The 17,257-nt window shown below is 41.4% G+C and overlaps 1 protein-coding gene across 1 annotated transcript; it reads right to left on the reverse strand.

The window, feature by feature from the left end:
• Window positions 1–332: 332 nt before the first annotated feature.
• On the reverse strand, window positions 333–16,287 carry tax1bp1b (Tax1 (human T-cell leukemia virus type I) binding protein 1b). Its single transcript, XM_075465346.1, has 18 exons — window positions 16,178–16,287; window positions 12,656–12,849; window positions 9,557–9,659; window positions 8,925–9,115; window positions 8,665–8,823; window positions 7,719–7,867; window positions 7,538–7,628; window positions 6,688–6,873; window positions 6,242–6,493; window positions 5,475–5,645; window positions 5,217–5,289; window positions 4,901–5,019; window positions 4,627–4,752; window positions 4,019–4,105; window positions 3,018–3,216; window positions 2,778–2,926; window positions 1,652–1,737; window positions 333–1,371 (listed from the first exon to the last, which is right to left on the reverse strand). The coding sequence occupies exons 2-18, from the start codon at window positions 12,830–12,832 to the stop codon at window positions 1,173–1,175; spliced, it is 2,517 nt and encodes an 838-aa protein (XP_075321461.1). The 5' UTR covers window positions 12,833–12,849; window positions 16,178–16,287; the 3' UTR covers window positions 333–1,172.
• Window positions 16,288–17,257: the final 970 nt, after the last annotated feature.

The following is a 17,257-nucleotide window of genomic DNA, read 5'->3' on the forward strand; positions in this document are numbered from 1 at the left end:
CCACAGCATTTGTAACTTGTTTTTTAGGGGAGGAAAATGTGGCATCGGATGACACAACTTGAATGTCAGTGTTACAGAAGCAATCGAGAATCGTGGCAGTATTTCGCTGTCAATGTGGAGAAAAGTCTTTGATATCGGTGTACAGTGAATGTATTGTGTTAACTGCATTAAATGATATTTTCATATTTTTCTTAAGCAAACAAAAAAGAAAAGTTGTGTTGTACTGTATTTCTTCAAAAAGCTGCTTCGTGTAAACTTTTCTCATCTTTTTTTTAATAAAAGTTCCTCTGTTCGTTGACTCCAGCTTTATTCAAACTCTTGTTTGGACACCATTCAGTTTTTCAAAGAGACTTTATTAGTTATTTTTAAGATACATGAGACTCACTAAACTAATGAAACATTTGATGAATAAAATAACTTATTACTGTAAAGGAGAAGAACAAAAGAAAGAGACTGAACAGAAACTCAGCATGCATTGACTAGCTGATGATATGAAGGAGAATCAGAATCAAAAGGAAACCTAACCAAAACAAACCTACATCATACACAAATTAACAAGGCTCTCACAATATTGTTGGTTTTAATTATTCTAAAATAGATGATCTGATGATATACTGTATAATCGCGTATGGATATAGTCACTGAAGATTTCTCCCCGACTGCATATAATGCACCATGGCTGCTTTCTATAAAGGTTAAACCAATGATTTGTACGTGATGTGTAGGGGGGGAGCAGATATTTGGATGTTGTGAATGCAAGTTTAGTAAACACTTATCTCTTTCCCTGATTCATTACATCCTGTAATCTTAACAGATCTGCGAGAACCAAGACCATTTAAAATCAGTATACATACAACAGTTTTATCCCTTAAAAATATTCTTTAAGTCCAAATGAAGGCAAATCTTTTTAACCTATTAAGAGCAAAACAAAAAGAATCCATTATTGTTAGCAAACTGACTCAGTAGCCCTGCGATATACACCGAATTAAAACGCCATTTTAAAATGTCACCCCAAAAGTGTTTGTCTATGTCGAAGTAAGAAAGTAAAATGCCAGTTTAGTCCTAAACTGAGGATCTTCACACCGTTACATGCAGAAAAGAGTGCAGAGTGATTCATTTCAGTGGTTGACAGGACATTGGCAGACTGGATGTGCTGATTTTTTCCGTTTCCCCTAATCAAATTCGAGCGGCTGGCCATCAAAGTGAGTGAGCACGTGGTTCTCAAACACCTTCTGGTCGCAGTCCAGTGGGAACTGCTCGCTGCACATTGGGCAGATTTTCCAGTGGCTCTCCACGTGCTCTTCAAACTTACTCTGGTCATAGTTCGGCGGGAAGATGACCTCGCAGAGTGGACATCGCTTCATGTCCATGCTGAACACGGGAAGAGGGCAGCAGAGGAGAAAAGCAAAAGCAAAACAAAAGCAGTTGAGCAATGATGTGTGCAAACCAGGAGTGCAGGCTCATAAAGAGCGTCTGTCTGATGCAAAGTGGGTGGTCTGCTGTTCCACTAAGACCAACAAAAGGGTGTGTGTGTGTGTGTGTGTGTGTGTGTGTGTGTGCACAAGTTACAATGCACAGGTTCGGCAATTCTAGGGGTGCAGCAAACTTGGGATGGCATTTATGACAGTTAAGGCCTTGGAGGCTGTGTTACCTGGGATCAAAGCAGAAGGCAGTTTGTCCATCATTCACAAATGAGCTATGGGTTTCTGTTGCTGTGGGCTGTTCATTGGCATTAACCTAAAAAAGAAAGGATAACATAAAAGAAAGAGAAATCAATCAACAGTACATTGTGAACAAAAAAAAAACTTTTACCATATTCACAAATTAACGGGAGGCGATGTACGCAGAATGAGGTCTGGATACTGTATGTAGACGCCTTGTCACACATGGACTACAGGTAATTATCCACGTGACACGCGTTCCCACTGCTGGAAAAACCTCGATATAGTGTAAATGAGGAATGAGAAGATGCAAAGATAACAGCACGGGTGTTTCGTTTCCTGCAGGGCCGACGATCCGTAATAATAAGTAGTTCTGCGTCAGTGTCAACTTTGTATGCATCAGGATGCGTCTGTCGTATCCATAAAAGATTAGAAAGGAATATACAGGCATGAAGCAGAAAACATTATCAGAGACACCATCTCTGTGTCAAATCTCCAGACATTCACCTGCTTTAAGTCGGATGTGATATGATGGTATTTGGACGTTATCCAGACTTTACACAGCGAATTGGTCCACTCCCACTAAGAGATTTGGATTCTCAAACCCAGCTCTTATGCCTACTATCTGAAACCGGTTCCCAAACTCCGTGTACACTGTGGCCTCAGGCACGCTCAGGTGTGCGCAATGTACAAGTGCACAAAATAAGAGTTTTAATGAATTACATCTGCAATAAAAACCTCTCAAATAGAAACCCAGTCTGTTCACAGCAGCTTTTGAATAGTGGACATTTATAGACTTCTGATTGACAGCCTGGAGAAAATATAAAGTGCATGAGGGGAAAATTCCTGAATTATTTGACTAAATATTTAATGACTTATAGAGTTGTTCCTTCTATTAATTCACACTCAGTAAATAAAAACCCAGTAGAAATCTGCATACTAAGAAGTGTATGAGCTACTTGTATAAGTGCTATATCGCCCAGATTTTAATAACAGTAACATTTTTCAAGCAGTACATTGATGACGTTTATTAGTGCTTCACCAGAACATTGCTGCAGAAAACTGGTGAAACACAACTTATGATTTGCGACTGCTGAATTGCACGGAGAGGCTTACATTGTTGTTTTCCTCCGACTCCTCGTGGCCTTCTGGCCGGCTGTGGTTGCGTGTGGGTTGGATGCACACCACGTTGCTGTCCCAGGAGGGCGGGCCCACCGGGGGCAGCCTGAGCGGCTGGTCATCTGAGAGCTCCTCCTCCGTCTCATCTGCCGGGACATAATTCGGGGACATCATTTCTCTGAAGTAAGTGAATTAGTTGTTGGCGGAGGGCAGTGCATTTCAGAAAAGAAAACCGACCTTTTGAATCGGAGATGGAGTAAGGGTTCCCAAAGTGCAGCTTGCTAGGGCTCTGAGAAACCAGCAGAGGGGTCGGTGCATCCTGGGTGTAAGGGACAGGGTATTGAAGGAATAAAGGCACACTGGACTGGAGGTTTTCCAAACTGGTTTTCTCGCTGGCCCCCTGTTCTCCCTTCCTGCTGCTGAACTTCTGTAGCTCCTGGTGAACACAACGGCGGGATTCAAATCATTTTCCCACAACAAAACAGTCAACTGACTCAATTAAATGCGACAATTTCCAACGTGTTTATTGACGAGTTAAAACATTTCTTTATTCACTGTAGTTTCAGTGGGAAGTAAACCCTCTTTGTGTTGATCGAACTGACAAAGTACACAGTCTGACTTCCTGAGTATGAAACAACTCCCCTCAAAGAAAAGCCCTGCTTTGTCCCGCCCAGATTCCACCCAACTGCTCTGCGGTTAAAACCCACAATCTTAAGGACAGAAAGGGTGTTATTCCAACCTTTAGGACATCGGGGCCCTGGATCAGATTTTTCCTTTGTCTCTGCCAGTCTGATAAGGTATGCAATACATGCCAGCTTACTGTCGCCAAAGCTGTAAGCTATTGCTTTCTGTCTTGCTCAAACAATCAGCTTAATTAGCACCTTAATTAAAAAAGAAAATCTCCATTTCAAATGGAACAGAACTGAGTCATATCAGTTGCTAGCACCAAGTTAATTGACAGTCGAAAGCTTAAATTGGGTGATTCCACTCCTCCGGACTGTACCAGCATTACCTCAAAGCAATAGTTTAGGTTGATGAGAGCCTTACTGAGGCCCAAAGTAAGTGAATGTAAAATAAGAACTCACCAACTTTGCACCTACAATTAGAGGCATTTTAAAGACAGACCGGATTGGAAGAGGGAAAATGGCAGGGGTATGGCACATGTAAGGGAATTTATTTTTTATTTTTTTAAGTTTGGAAGAAAGTCTATAAAAGAGAAAACGAAAGCCGTCACTAACCCCCTCGAGTTTGTCCTTCTCCTTCACAACAAGCGCGAGTGTGTCCTTCAGCTCCTTCAGCTCCCGTCCCTTCTCGGCTACCTGGCTCTGGAGGCAACAAAGGACACAGAAACTGAGGAAAGAAGAGGCGCCTTTTGATGTGCTGCTGATTGAAAGATGTGTCACTGAAATACAGTCGGACTTTGGTATGTGACGTTAATTGATCACCACCATAAAAGGCTTCCTTTTGCTGAGGTCTGATTTATGTACAATACAGCTCAAAGCAAAACAACCTGTTTGAATTCCTTTGAGACACTAAGCAAATATCCGCCTGACCCGAGCCAAGCACAGCATTAGCCAGGCAACTAGAGAAGACTCCTGCGAGCCAAGCCCCGCTCGTCTCCAGAGCCTGACATAAACAGCAGTAAAATGTCGTCTCACAGATAGGTCTGCTCATAAAGAACACTGCCAGAGCAACCGTGTTCAAGGGGAGAGATAGCATCAAAGTCTTGATCCTTGAGCTAGACCAGCCATACACAGAGGAAAATGCACAGAAGTCTCAAGGCGACTGCTTTGAAGACAGCCCAGCACCAATGGGAAGCTGAGTCGAGCTAAGTGTCTGCGCTGACCTTATAACGATCTTCCTCTGCTGCCAACTGCAACTTCAGATTCTCATTGGTCTTCAGTTGCTCCTTAAATTTCCCCTCCATCTTCGCCAGGTCGTCGGAAAACACGCAGCTACGCTCTTTTTCCTCCTATGGATCGACAAACAATGATCATCCCATTTTCATCACTGAACCTATTTTGCATGCCCGTGTGGGGCAGTTTAGGTTAAACAGGGCCTTTATGGCACCTGTGAAATGCTTCAATATTTAATTTGACCGCAAAAAATACATTGATTACCATCAGCATCTGTTTGCATTTCCTGTACTTGTCATTCCTGTCAGACGCTTCTCTGCTGATTCCCTTCAGCTTCTCCTGGATGATGGCTTCCAACATGGGGTCAGCAGAACCTGGACTTCCTGTGAAGGCATGGAAAGTCAGTCAGACAGTTAAAGTATCACCAACTTGTGTTCTGCAGCAACTCGCCTTCTTTCCAATTTATTAACATTTGAAAATAAAAGCGCTGATCCAAGTGATTCAAAAAGGATAATCTGAGATTGCATTTTAAAAGCGAGCGTCTATTTCAAACTATGAGGACAAAGTCAGACATGGATACCTGGAACTGACGTGTCTGGACTCCCTGATGGAGGAATCCCAGCGACCTCTTGGGCCGAGCTTCTCTTCAGATCCTAGAGACATTAAATCATTTACAACATGACACAATTTTAGAGCCGATCATTTGTTTGTTTTTTAAATGAGAGCATCTAAAAGGATGTGATTGGCAGGCATAGTGCTACAGAAATCTAATGCGAGTTCTGTTCTTTCACTTAAAGATGTGAATAAAGTGTGTTGGCTGGTGTCTGGTGGAGCCTACCCCTTGCTGTTCAGAGAGTTTAAGCACTTGTTTTTGCAGTCGCTGACATTCCTTGTATTTCTCCTTGTAGTGTTCTGCTGCCATGTGCAGCCGGAGCTTTAGGTCCTCCACCTCTCTCTGTAGCTCGGCTACAACAGCTGTGTCTGTGGCAGCTTCTTCTGCTGCTTTGGCCTGTTTACGTTTAGAGCAAAACAGATCGAATGCAAACAGTATTAGTGTCTCCAACATGAAGACCGCGAAATGGAAAGAAAGACAAGAAATCCTCATAAAATGTACCGTTTGACCACATGTCGTTACCTAACACTATTTCTGAATTAAAGAGCTGCTATAATTCGATTTGCAGGCAATGATTGCTTAGTATGAGATGATCTATAAAAGGCAACAATGGTTGGAGTCAAAGCTTCCATCAAAGGCAGAGCCAGTCAAACTCCCTGTGGGAGTAACCTGTTTGCCTTATACCGTAAACTCGCTTATTGGCACTCTGCTGTGTAGTTAAAAAAATTGCTTAAACAACTTTTATAACTTATCAGCTCAATTCTGTTCTGAAATAATAATAAGTGAAGTTGTGAGATATATTTGTGAATAAAAGAAAATATATTACCCAACTTATCTGTGAAACTACATAAAAACTACTTTGTGTACATTTATGATGCGACACAACGTTCACATGCCCCCTCCACCCATTTATCATGACACCGAACACATCTATCTAATGATAAATGTAGCGTTCTCCTTAGAGCTCCGTGCTCTTGGATTTTCCTCCTCACCACTTCCTGCCTCGCCTCGGCCTTCTTCTGCTCAACCAGTAGCTCCAGGTGGATGCATTGGGCCTGAGCTTCGGCCTTGGCCTGGCGAAGGGCGTCAGCCTCGAGCTTTATGTGGTACAGCTCAGACATGGTGCGGTCCCGTGTGCTAGCGGCGTCCCTCAACTCGGCGGCCAACAAAGACAACTGCTGCTGGCTGGCCTGAAGCTGCTCTTCTTTCTGCCGCAGCTGCTCCTTCAGGGCCTTCATGTCTCCCTGCCGGAGGGCAAACATTTTAAACAAAGAGTTGTTGTCGCGTACAGCTGCAAAAGATGCTATATTATGTCATCATTTCTTTTCAGTTTCTTTCTATGATCAAAAGTGATACAATAATCAAGTTAAACTGAATCACTGTATATAAGATTCTACCTACATGTCAATTTTAAGTCTCAAAATAAAATGATATATACCAGGGGGGACATTTTGGCCAGGATCTCTCTGTATTGTTTCTCCTTTTCTGTGAGGCATGCCTGCAGGCGCCCCACCTCCTCTTTAAACTGGGCAATGGTGTTTTCCTTGTTTACATCCACAGACTTCAGCATCTGCAGCTCTGCACTTAGCTTAGTGTTCTCCAGCTCCCGGTTTTTCAGGTGAATCTAGTGCGCGCACACACACAAAGACAAAAGTTTTTAAGAAAGTCGTTTGCTTCTTGCCTCTTTTACGCAACACCAATCAAAATCAAACGCAGCGTGACCTCGATTACAAAACAGAGAGTGAGATAGGCCCATAAAGTTGTCCTTTAGCAACAGCCACAACTTGTGATAGCACAAGTTAAATTAGATATGGGTTTTTTTGGCGACAGTACAGTATCCATCCCTCCCACTTCCTGTGCAGTGCCCACCACAACAAAGACACCCAAAGACCAGACAGACCAGAAGGCAGAATAAGAAAAGCCCTGTTTAGCCTGAAGCGTCCCTCAAGGGGATGAAAAAATAAAAAATAAAAAAAATATAAAAGTAGCAGAACGTGAAAAACAGGAAAGAAACACAAAAAGTCACTGAACTCGATGTCTGAGTTTGGTGTATCTAAAATAACAAGCAATGTCTTAAATTGCATAGATTTCAACGCTGTAGCCAACGTCACAGTCACAGCGAAGGCAACCTCGTTAATAAAGTGAACACGTGACATTAATGTTGCTTAAGCTTGAGACGCTTATTTTGGATTCATGTTTACGAGACACCAAAACATCTTTAAGGATAAACAAAGGGTGAGAAGAGCACGAGGCTTTAGATTACCACACTTCAAAGACGAGTGCATTACCTTGTAGAGTTCCTTCTCATCTTTCTCATTCTTGATGTGAGATTCAAGAGCCTCCTTCTCTGTTGAAAGTTTCTTCACTTTATCTTTTAAGCTAAACAGAATGGAACAAAAATGGTCACACGTTTCTGCGTCTTTCTTCACGCAAATAATCGATACCTTCGGTGAACCTGCGTGAAGTTACCTGTCCAGCTCCGTCTCCTTTTGAAGACCTTTCTGCGTGACTCCAATCAGATCCTCCTCCAACTGCACAATTCTGGCTGTGGCCTCCTCCAGTCTCCTCTTAACCTCCTCTTTCTCCTCCTGCAGCGCCTGCGAGGAATGCTGCACCTCCTGGGAGAGAGACAGCCACGTAAGATGAGGCTGAATTCTCAGCTCGGTGATTTGTGTTCTGAATAAGTCTTAATTGCCGTATAAATAGCGTGGTAAACTTTGCACCTGGACCTTATAAGCATCGGCACGGACTGAAACTAAACGGCAGCCCTCGTTTCCAGGCAGATAACTTTCCACCTCTGTTGTTGATTCTAAACTTGTGAAAATATTGCGCAAAAAGAATGAAAATGCATAAAACTCCAAAGCGAAATCCGAACTCCTGACACGACACGTTAGAAGAAAAACAAAATGATTTTTTTACACTTTGTTTATGGGAAGAATTTTGGAATCTCTATATTCGCACCACATAAAAAAATACATATAAAACTGCGACCGTAAAGTTAACAGCCGCAAAATCTGTAATCATATTTTCATCGGCAAAACCTTTAAAACCAGCAGATTTATGACGGCGGCGAAATGAATTATCACTGACAATGTTTTGAATACTTAATGTTGCGCAATAAAAGGCAGAATTACAACTTTGATAATGCGGACGTTTATATTTGTGAGAGTGTGATTTACTCTTGGAGTGCATCATGACTTTGGACTGCTTCACTAGGGGGTGCTAAGAGACTGCTGGCCATAAAGTGTAAAGTGGCCTGAATGCGTCTAAGGACAGGGCAACAGCATTGATCTTACGATAATCACCCCGCTACAACTACAATATAAAGACAAAAGAGGTTTTACAACAGAAACAGAACGTTTCCCTCTCATACTGCTGGCACTGCAACCTGCCTTTGCAAACCGACTCGGCTTACTTGGTTCTCTCTCCTCAGCTGGGCGCAGGTCTCCTTCTCCTGCTCATACTCCTTCTGAAGGTTTTCTGTGTCTGCTTCCAACTGCTCCTTCTCCTGTTGCAGGAGGGCCATGTTCTTGAGGAGCTCTTCTTTTTCTCTTTGGGCTTCTTCCACCTTTTGCTGCGTGATAAATAAACAAACAAACAAAAAAAAGCTCAATGTTTAATAGTAGAGAATTAATTTTGTGTGGGTTGCTACTGAAGCGGTCCACCGTGCATTACCTCGAGGTAGCCAGCCTTGGTGGTGACTACCAGGATGTCAGAGTTGCATTCATCCTCCACAGTAAGCAGCTCGTCTTCTGTGGGGCTGTTGGCACGAAACAGGAATGGCGTACTAGCCCCCCGGATCTCTCCTTTGTGGGTCACGTAACAAAACTGGTAGAACTCGCCGTCGTCATTGGGCACATAGTATCCTGGGGAACAACACCAGCCAGTGAACGTAATGCAGGACGGAAGCAAGCAACACACAAAATTCAACACAGGTCAGCTCTTAGCTTATCGTTAAAAAAAGTGCAGATACTTCTGTGCCCCGGCAGCGATCTGGAACACACACACACATACACACTGCACGAGTGAAAAGTTGTAGGGTCTGAAAGTGAAATGCGAATCAAACTTTTTACTCCCTTTGCACCCCTTTCCATTCCTTTACAGAGCGCGGTATTAAAATAAAAACACACATAAACTCAAATGCAGTTAACACCAGCACACATATATATACATGTGTGGGAAAAGTGTAACATTTCACTTCATCCACCGAGTAAGTCTTAAAACTTTTAACAATCCTCCATCCAGCTCTCTGATATGTGGTTATTAAAAGGGTGTCAAAGTTATAGAAAACTATGGCACGATCTTACCCTGAAAGACCACGGTTCTGTTGACTGCAGTGCCTTCCACGTAGTTCTCAGGGGGAGGTGACCACAAGAATGTGTAATAGTCCCTCGCTGTGCTCCAACCAACCTGTGAGACATTGAGGGGAATCTATTTAACCAGACACTTCAACCACATCAGTATAATATAAAAACAAAGGAAAACTAGCTAAAAGACTCAGTGTCACTTCCAAGATATCACAAACTTGTTTATTAAGGTAATGACGGGCTTTTAAATCCATGTTAAAAAAAACAAAAAAAAAACAACAAAATTTAAATAGTGAGGGACATCGAATACTTTGATTCGTCCTGAAGTGAGATTATCATCTCGGGGCCACCTCGTGTGCACGTGGCCCGGCGCTCGTCGTAAAACAAGCCCAACTGTGGAAATGTAGCTACAACTCACTTCCAACAGGAAGAGGAAAATAGGTGAAAATTTTATACACAGGCAACTTGAAAATGAAAACCAAAATGTAATTATATGTATTTTATGTGTTGTTAACTGATGTCTGATGAGGGGGGAAGTGCGGAAAATACATCCATAACTTTTGACCGGTCCCATTAAACTGTCAAATCAAATCAGTGTCACTTTGAACCGGCTGGTTTCTGGTGTGCAGACACAGGCTCACACGTGCATCCACAACAAGACCAGTAAAACCAGCCTCTGCCACAAAACATACTTTAATTCAGGAGATGTGCCTCTCAAAAAAAAAAAAAGAAACGTGCCCACTTCCTTTTTCATGCAAGCAGGATCACACCGCAATGTTTTACTTTCAGCAGATACTACTTTGTTGTGGGCAGCCTTCGGTCACTCTCTGGGCAGTTCATTTGCTCACCTGTGTGCCAACAGCCTGCAGCTACAATGTTGTGTGTGTTCATCAGAGCCAGGGACAGAGGGCTCTGGTGCTCCAAAAGCCCCCCCAATTGTTACCAGTGCAGCTCCAGCCTCCAGCAGTTAAGAACAGGAAGCAATTAAAACATGCACCTAGTTAGTGAGTGTCATTACTGAAGGCTAGCCCTTACCAGTCCACTCATTAGCGCTGCAGAGGTGGCAGATGAAAACTGAGAGGAACTAAAAGCACAGTGGTGTGTGTAGAAATAAGAGGAGAGTACAGCAGCACTGTTGAGCTACCTTTGGGAAGAAAAAAAAAAATCTTGCAGCATTGCCCAACAAACAGGCAACGTTGCAAGGACTGAAATCTCTACAAGTAACAAAATGAGACCAAAGCAAGTACCATCAAAAAGCAGACTTCCCTTTTAAGCCGATTATTCTCCGAACATTCGACAAAAGTCGCACTTCTGCAAGAAAGATGACGTAGGTCTATGGGAATTTCGCTGCAGGAGGTGGTGTGTTGTCAGTGAGCCAGTACGACTGTATAAATTCAGGAGAGAGTTGTTCATGAATCACGCAGAGAGGCCGTGCTCAGAGACAGGTTAATTATAAAGCTGCCTTGACGTTCCCTGAAACATCGCAGACGACCTGCCCTGACAACAATCCTCCACGAGCCAGACAACCTCTCACATGCTACGTCGTGGTAAAGGTTCGGAAATCAAGGGGTCAAAGGCTGCTTCTGTCGACATGCCCACGGCAAGAACATGTCTCCCGTCTATTCATCGTCAAGGATGGCAAAAAAAAATTTGATTTAAACGTGATTTCATGCCGCCACGGTAGAGCGGAGGTGTTAATATGGGCAAACAATTGACCTTTATTGGAAAGGGACGTTAATTGGTCATGTTTGGAACTCTGTTTGAACACTGTAACTTACTTTAAGATCAGCTCTGCCACTTGGTGCTATCCACAATGCAATGAGGGATCCGGCTACAATGGAGTGCTGAATCCGGTATCTTATCAGCCCTCCACAATACCTGATCCACCTCCCGTAGCCCAACATGACCCCAATTCTCACCGAGGTTACAGAAAACCTTTCCATTCATGCCAAAGCGCCAAAGAACGCAAAATGGACTGTTGGCATAAATGTTGTGTCAGAGTGAAAGGAAGGTTTTAATCCGTGTTACGAACACGCTAAGAATTCAACCCCTCCGTGTCCATGTTCTGAGTAAAACAGAAGCTTGTCCTTTAGACATGCATTACTTTATCTGCCAGTTCACCAGGCATGCTTGTAAAATCTAGTGAAATTTAATGAAGTGCCCCGACAATAAACTACAGTCATACTTGAGACTTAAGTTAAGGGAGGTAATGGAGTAGAGGAGCTGATATGACACATAGTCCACACAATAACCATGTTTATTTAAACCGTCACGGGTTTTGTTGCCACCGCCCTACTTGGTCTTGCATGACAAGTAAATAATGATGACTAATGTTGAAACATTTATTTTTTTTATTTTTTTTTAAAACATACTTTTTTCCCCCCCATTTTTATCTACTTGTGCTCACGTTAAAGTGGCTTTCCTTTTTATTTTAGTGGCTCTAATGTGCTTTGGCTTGAGCAAATGTAAAACTATACTCCTAAAAACAAAACAGCTCGGCTGTGGATTACCCTCCCGTTATCTAACATTTGTTCTGTTCCACCAGAGGACAAAACACCGACCGCAAGAAGCTCGAACAGGCAGAAACTAACCCAAACAGAGAAAGCCACAAGTTTATGTTTTTTTTTGATTTGTCGACATCTAATCTCAGCCTCCACATCTCTGGCAGATAAAAAGCATGTTGGTCTCGGAAGAGCCTTGCTTCAGACAAGCTTAAAATAAATAACTGCCACTGTACTGGATTTAATGTGCTCCTATAACGAGATCCATGTGGGACACTCAGGCTTGTGGTGGGGGCAACATAGCTCCACTCCCTCTGCCAAGCTCATCTTTCACAAAAGCACGATAATGGCTAAACTCACCATGTCTTGGTTTTTCTCAGGATTGAATAAATACTTTGTTCTAACCTTTTTCGCAAACTGGCAATCATTTTCCGTCTGTGCCAAAAGAAATCAAAGGCATGCTGCAACATGTTCCCCAGCTTAGATTTATGAGCAACATCTTGAAGTTAAGATACGTCGAAATATCAGTCACCCTCCATTATATCTATTAACATCTTGTATATTATACTTTCAGAATGCAGTGTAGACGATTTTTCACCTTAAATATGCCAACCCAGTCCTTTGGATGTGGCTTGATGAACTGCGTCAGGGTGTAGTGACACTCCAGTGCAGCGTGGGGCAGGTAGCTCTTCCCCACATTCTGGAAGATGACGTGGGCAAAGTTTGATGTATCCATGTTGTCGCTCAATAAAGTCCCGACCTGGAACAGTGCCATAAATCACTCAGCAGCAGCTACACAGGAAGAGACCAGAACAAAAAAAAACTGAATTAACCTGAGAAGCAACAGTTTATATGACAAATCATTAGTCAAAAACAAAAGGCGGTTCTATACAATAAAACCAATCAGAAATGTTAGGAACCAGTGCCATCAACGTGCAGAGATGGACTGGTCATTGGCCAACAACCCGGAACAAAGTTTACCAAAAAATTACAAAAACCTCCACTTCAAGATGCAAAGCAACGCAGGCGTGGATAATAGTGCATCGATGCAGTAACAGACCTCAATCATAACCTAATCATATCAGAAATCAAAGATTTTCTAAGTCTTGGCTAAAAAAATAAAAAAAATCCAAAAAATTAAGTCGCAGTGTTCAGTTGTTACGTTACATTTACCATCCATGAAATCAGAAGATGAAGCGAGTGAGCACACTTTGGGATTTATGAAAATACAGGAAATCCATTAAAACTTGGTAAGACACGAATAATGCACAAAATCTGTTTTGCTGAATTGAAATACACCGATGATACAACGAATCTTAAGAACCATATTGGCAGATTTCCCCCTTGATGTAACCTCTGGATCACAATAATCAGCCAAGAACTGATGAGATGCTTTCAACTGTGGTCTCCAAGTCAGTCAGAAAAGCTACTACAGCAGCCATTACAGGAGATTCTTTAGCAGCTGACTAGTAGGCAATGTAACTTATGCACAGTACTGATGCTGGGTACTCTGGTTATCTTCATTTCTATTCAACCAGAAAAAAATTCAAATAAGGAATATGTCCTGGACAAGACAGGCTGCAGCTCTACAAGCTGGTGCCGTCCTTTTTTCTATAAAAGACAAAAATAAATAGAAATTGGCCTGATTGGTCGTATTCATCGATTGAAAATTAGCTATGTGACGTTGTATAGTAATTTGAGGATGCAAGACATTGAAATGCATGGAAACAGGACAAGCTTGGTTAGTAATCAAAAGGTCTAACATTGTATTTAGGCCATTTTAGTTTAAAACTGAGAACTACACAATCTGTCATGTTGTTACTGAGACATTCATCCTATGAGCCATCTACATGACGAGAAAACTATAATTATAACTTTGCAAATGACACCAACCAGAAAAAAATGTGAGAGGAGTGTGTTAAGAAGCATTCAGAATTTATCTTACATAGTGCCTCCTTTTTCTTATCATCAAATACTGAATTTCCTCCCAGCGGTCCCGTGTATTTACTGGTTGACTTACTGAGGGCATTCATTTTCAAACGGCCCTTTTTTTGGATCAAATAAATAGGGCAAAATAGTCTTATATGTCACTGTTTTTAGGCTATAACATTTGCAGAATGCAAACTAGGGCAGATATTAAGAGTATAATCTCTTCTCCAGGCACCACTTCACCACCGTTCATTATCCATTTATGGAGTGAAGCACCATTTTATCAGTGTTTTCTGCTTTTGACTGGAACTGGACAGAAAGTACGTTGTAGCTCTCTACACTCCAAATTCTTCCTACAACGTTTAAAAGCATACCATCGACAATCCGTTTGGACACCATCACCGATGCACGAAAATATGTTGCAGGAAATGCTCTTGGAGTTGACAAAAGAATGTCAGGCTGTTTAATGATTTTGTAGTAATAAGGAAACAGAACAAACGTTGCCATGGAACAGCTTCTGAGTCCGTTTCGTAGTTGTGCTGAAGAAGATGGTGGACTTTGCATTAACAAGGCTATAATTCTTTAATGGTTAATGTGGGTTAGACCTCTTCAATTTAAATGACATCTTCTTTTCTCCATTTCAAAATCACAGAGAAAAAACTAACAGACATAGTGTTGTTGTCCAAATACTGTTCTCATACATCTACAACAGTAAAACAACTGTCTTGAGTGGAAAAAGCAGACCAAATATTCGGTGAAATACACCAACATGTACTTATTCCTTATTTACTATACTGAGCTGATTATCGAAAAAACTGTTTAAAACCATGTAGCCAGAACAAAATCCCATCAAGATTAAAAGAGAAAAGAAGGGAAAAAAAAACCTTGGCGGGTCCCGGTAAGATCTTACTTTCACTTGAAGTGGAATTGAAACAACTAACGAGCTTTTCTTAGTTTCCTAGATTACGACTGTAAGAAGAAAACAAAGAAGACAAATGGTTTACATTCCAAACATTAACTCTTTGTTTCCTTTTATTGTTCCAAATCGTGTTTTCTTTATGAAATTTTGTTTCTGAAGTTCTTTTTACGTTTGATTCGTATTTTATTTTTTAGAGTACTCGTAAAATCACTTTGTCAGCTAGGATTTACATTCAAAATGTCATTTCATTTTGGATAAAGACTGACTCACCCACCAGTGAGAATTACTGTAATACTGTAAATAACACAAGAGGTCCCTTTGTGGTTGTTTTGTGTGTTTTCACATTTGATTTCTTTATAGTTGCGCTTATTTTGCATCAACCTTTAATCACATCAGCCCTTTTCATCCCTCTATGTGGTCTTCTGATCTGACCCCATGGGCCCTTCTGTACCCTTTATACACATTTAGAATCTCTCCATGTAATTGAGGACAAACTACTCTTATTCTTATGTACATTCTGTTCAGTAACATTTACTCTTTTTCATATCACTGTATGTCCCAATAACTTTGCCTGTTTGACAAAATAACTATTAAGAGGATCTTAAGAAACTCGACTTAAACGCAACACTAAAAACAAGACCGCCTAACTTAGGCTGACATGAGTTCAGCACCAGGAGGGATTTTCCATTTGGGCCTCAACTGAATTTATTTTTACTTGACGTAATTGGGCCTGGAAAGCATAATGATCGGACTCTGAGCCGAGTCGTCATACACAGCAAACACAGCAGGTCTAAATATTATCTACCCGGCTGAATAAACAAACAAAGAAAAAACAAATCAGTAAAAGTTCAAAGAAAATGTCTAAACAGTCAAAAACAAATTCAAGGCAAGGCCTAATGACAAAACAGTGGTCATATCAGGCTAACTTAGCTTTTTTGCTAGCTAGCAGGCTAGCGTTAGCTACTTACTTCGAAAGACAAATTAATCATCAATCACATGGTAAAGAGGCGTACATTACAAGGGAATGTTTACCCAGTGAGCAAAGTATTACCTTAAAGTCTCTGAACCCACGATGTTTGGTTATATAACGCACTTAACAAACATAGAGCAGGTAGTTTGACTGCACAGCCATCAACTGGAGGACAAGGTTATTGCTAACGTAAACAGTTCGCAACGGCGTGTCTCGAGGTAGCTTTTGAAGACGCGTCGAGTCGACATGAACATTAACAGTTGTATTTTTTGGGAAGGTTATAGAATAAACACTTAACCTACCCAATTGACATGTTGAACAGCAACTGAAATCCCAATCTATCATCGAAACAAATGTTGACGCAGTTCAGTGCTTTCCCGTGCCCTCTTCCTGGAATAATAACAACATTACATCATTTCCGGAAAGAGCCTGCCTCACAAAAATGCACATATCTCTGATGGATGATGATTCACCTGTGTTCTAAATGGAAATAATTACAACACAACAGTACAAAGTGTGATTAAGGTTCATGATAAAGGTTATATTTGTTAAATTACATTAGAAATTCATATTTGCCTATTCGCAGGTTTCTTCTCTAAAATGAATTGTTTGCTTACTGTATTGTCCTGCTGCATGTTTTAGTTTTACGTCAGATTTAATTGTTTCCCAACCTTAGTTACTAGTTATAAGTATAGTGGATATTTTCTGAGCCTAGATCAATACAAATGTAGCTTAATTGTGACCAACACATTAAATAATCAGTAATAGTGGTGAAATAATAAAGGCTACTATGTTTTAATGTTAAACTCGGGACAACTACGATATTACTATGTTTACTAAAGTAAACAATCTGATTAACTCATCCACAAAGGAAAATACCAATAGTCAAATATATATAGTTTAGCTTTCTGAACGCAGTGATATAAAGGTGAACTGAAACGTAATGCCAGAAGAGCCCAACTTCTTGCATTTCATTTATCTTACGTGACTACAATGCGCCTCGTAAATAAAGCAAGAAAGAAAAAAAAACAGACGTATCCATAAACTCTACGGCTGTGTTCGAAACCGCCTACTTCTCCTACTATTCCTACTAGTCATACTTTTTTAATTTCCCGGATGTACACTAGATGCATACTAGATTCGCCGAAATGTTGAGTATTCATCATGAGGTTACTTGTCACACTCAAACTACCCAAGATGCAACGTAACGTGACGTCGCCCATCGCCATTTGAACGGTCAAATTCCGTTAACGGGACGAGAGCAGTCAAAACGGCATAACCGGAAGTGCGTTGCTCACTGCGGCTAGCTTTAGCGCCGAATTCGTGGGAACAAAATTGTAAATAGCCGGTATTTTGTCAGATTTTCAACACCTTGGGGGTCT

This window comes from Odontesthes bonariensis, chromosome 5 (genome assembly GCF_027942865.1).
Source record: "Odontesthes bonariensis isolate fOdoBon6 chromosome 5, fOdoBon6.hap1, whole genome shotgun sequence".
Classification (NCBI taxonomy): Eukaryota; Metazoa; Chordata; class Actinopteri; order Atheriniformes; family Atherinopsidae; genus Odontesthes; species Odontesthes bonariensis.

Bases quoted from the DNA above. Each gene is read 5' to 3' on its own strand.
- tax1bp1b (XM_075465346.1), bottom strand. From the start codon at position 12,832: ATGGCACTGTTCCAGGTCGGGACTTTATTGAGCGACAACATGGATACA. The intron at 7,868-8,664 runs GTAAGCCGAGTC...TCTCTCTCCCAG, and splicing joins AGCTGAGGAGAGAGAACCAA to GAGGTGCAGCATTCCTCGCA. The intron at 6,874-7,537 runs GTAATGCACTCG...TGCGCGCACTAG, and splicing joins ATGAGAAGGAACTCTACAAG to ATTCACCTGAAAAACCGGGA.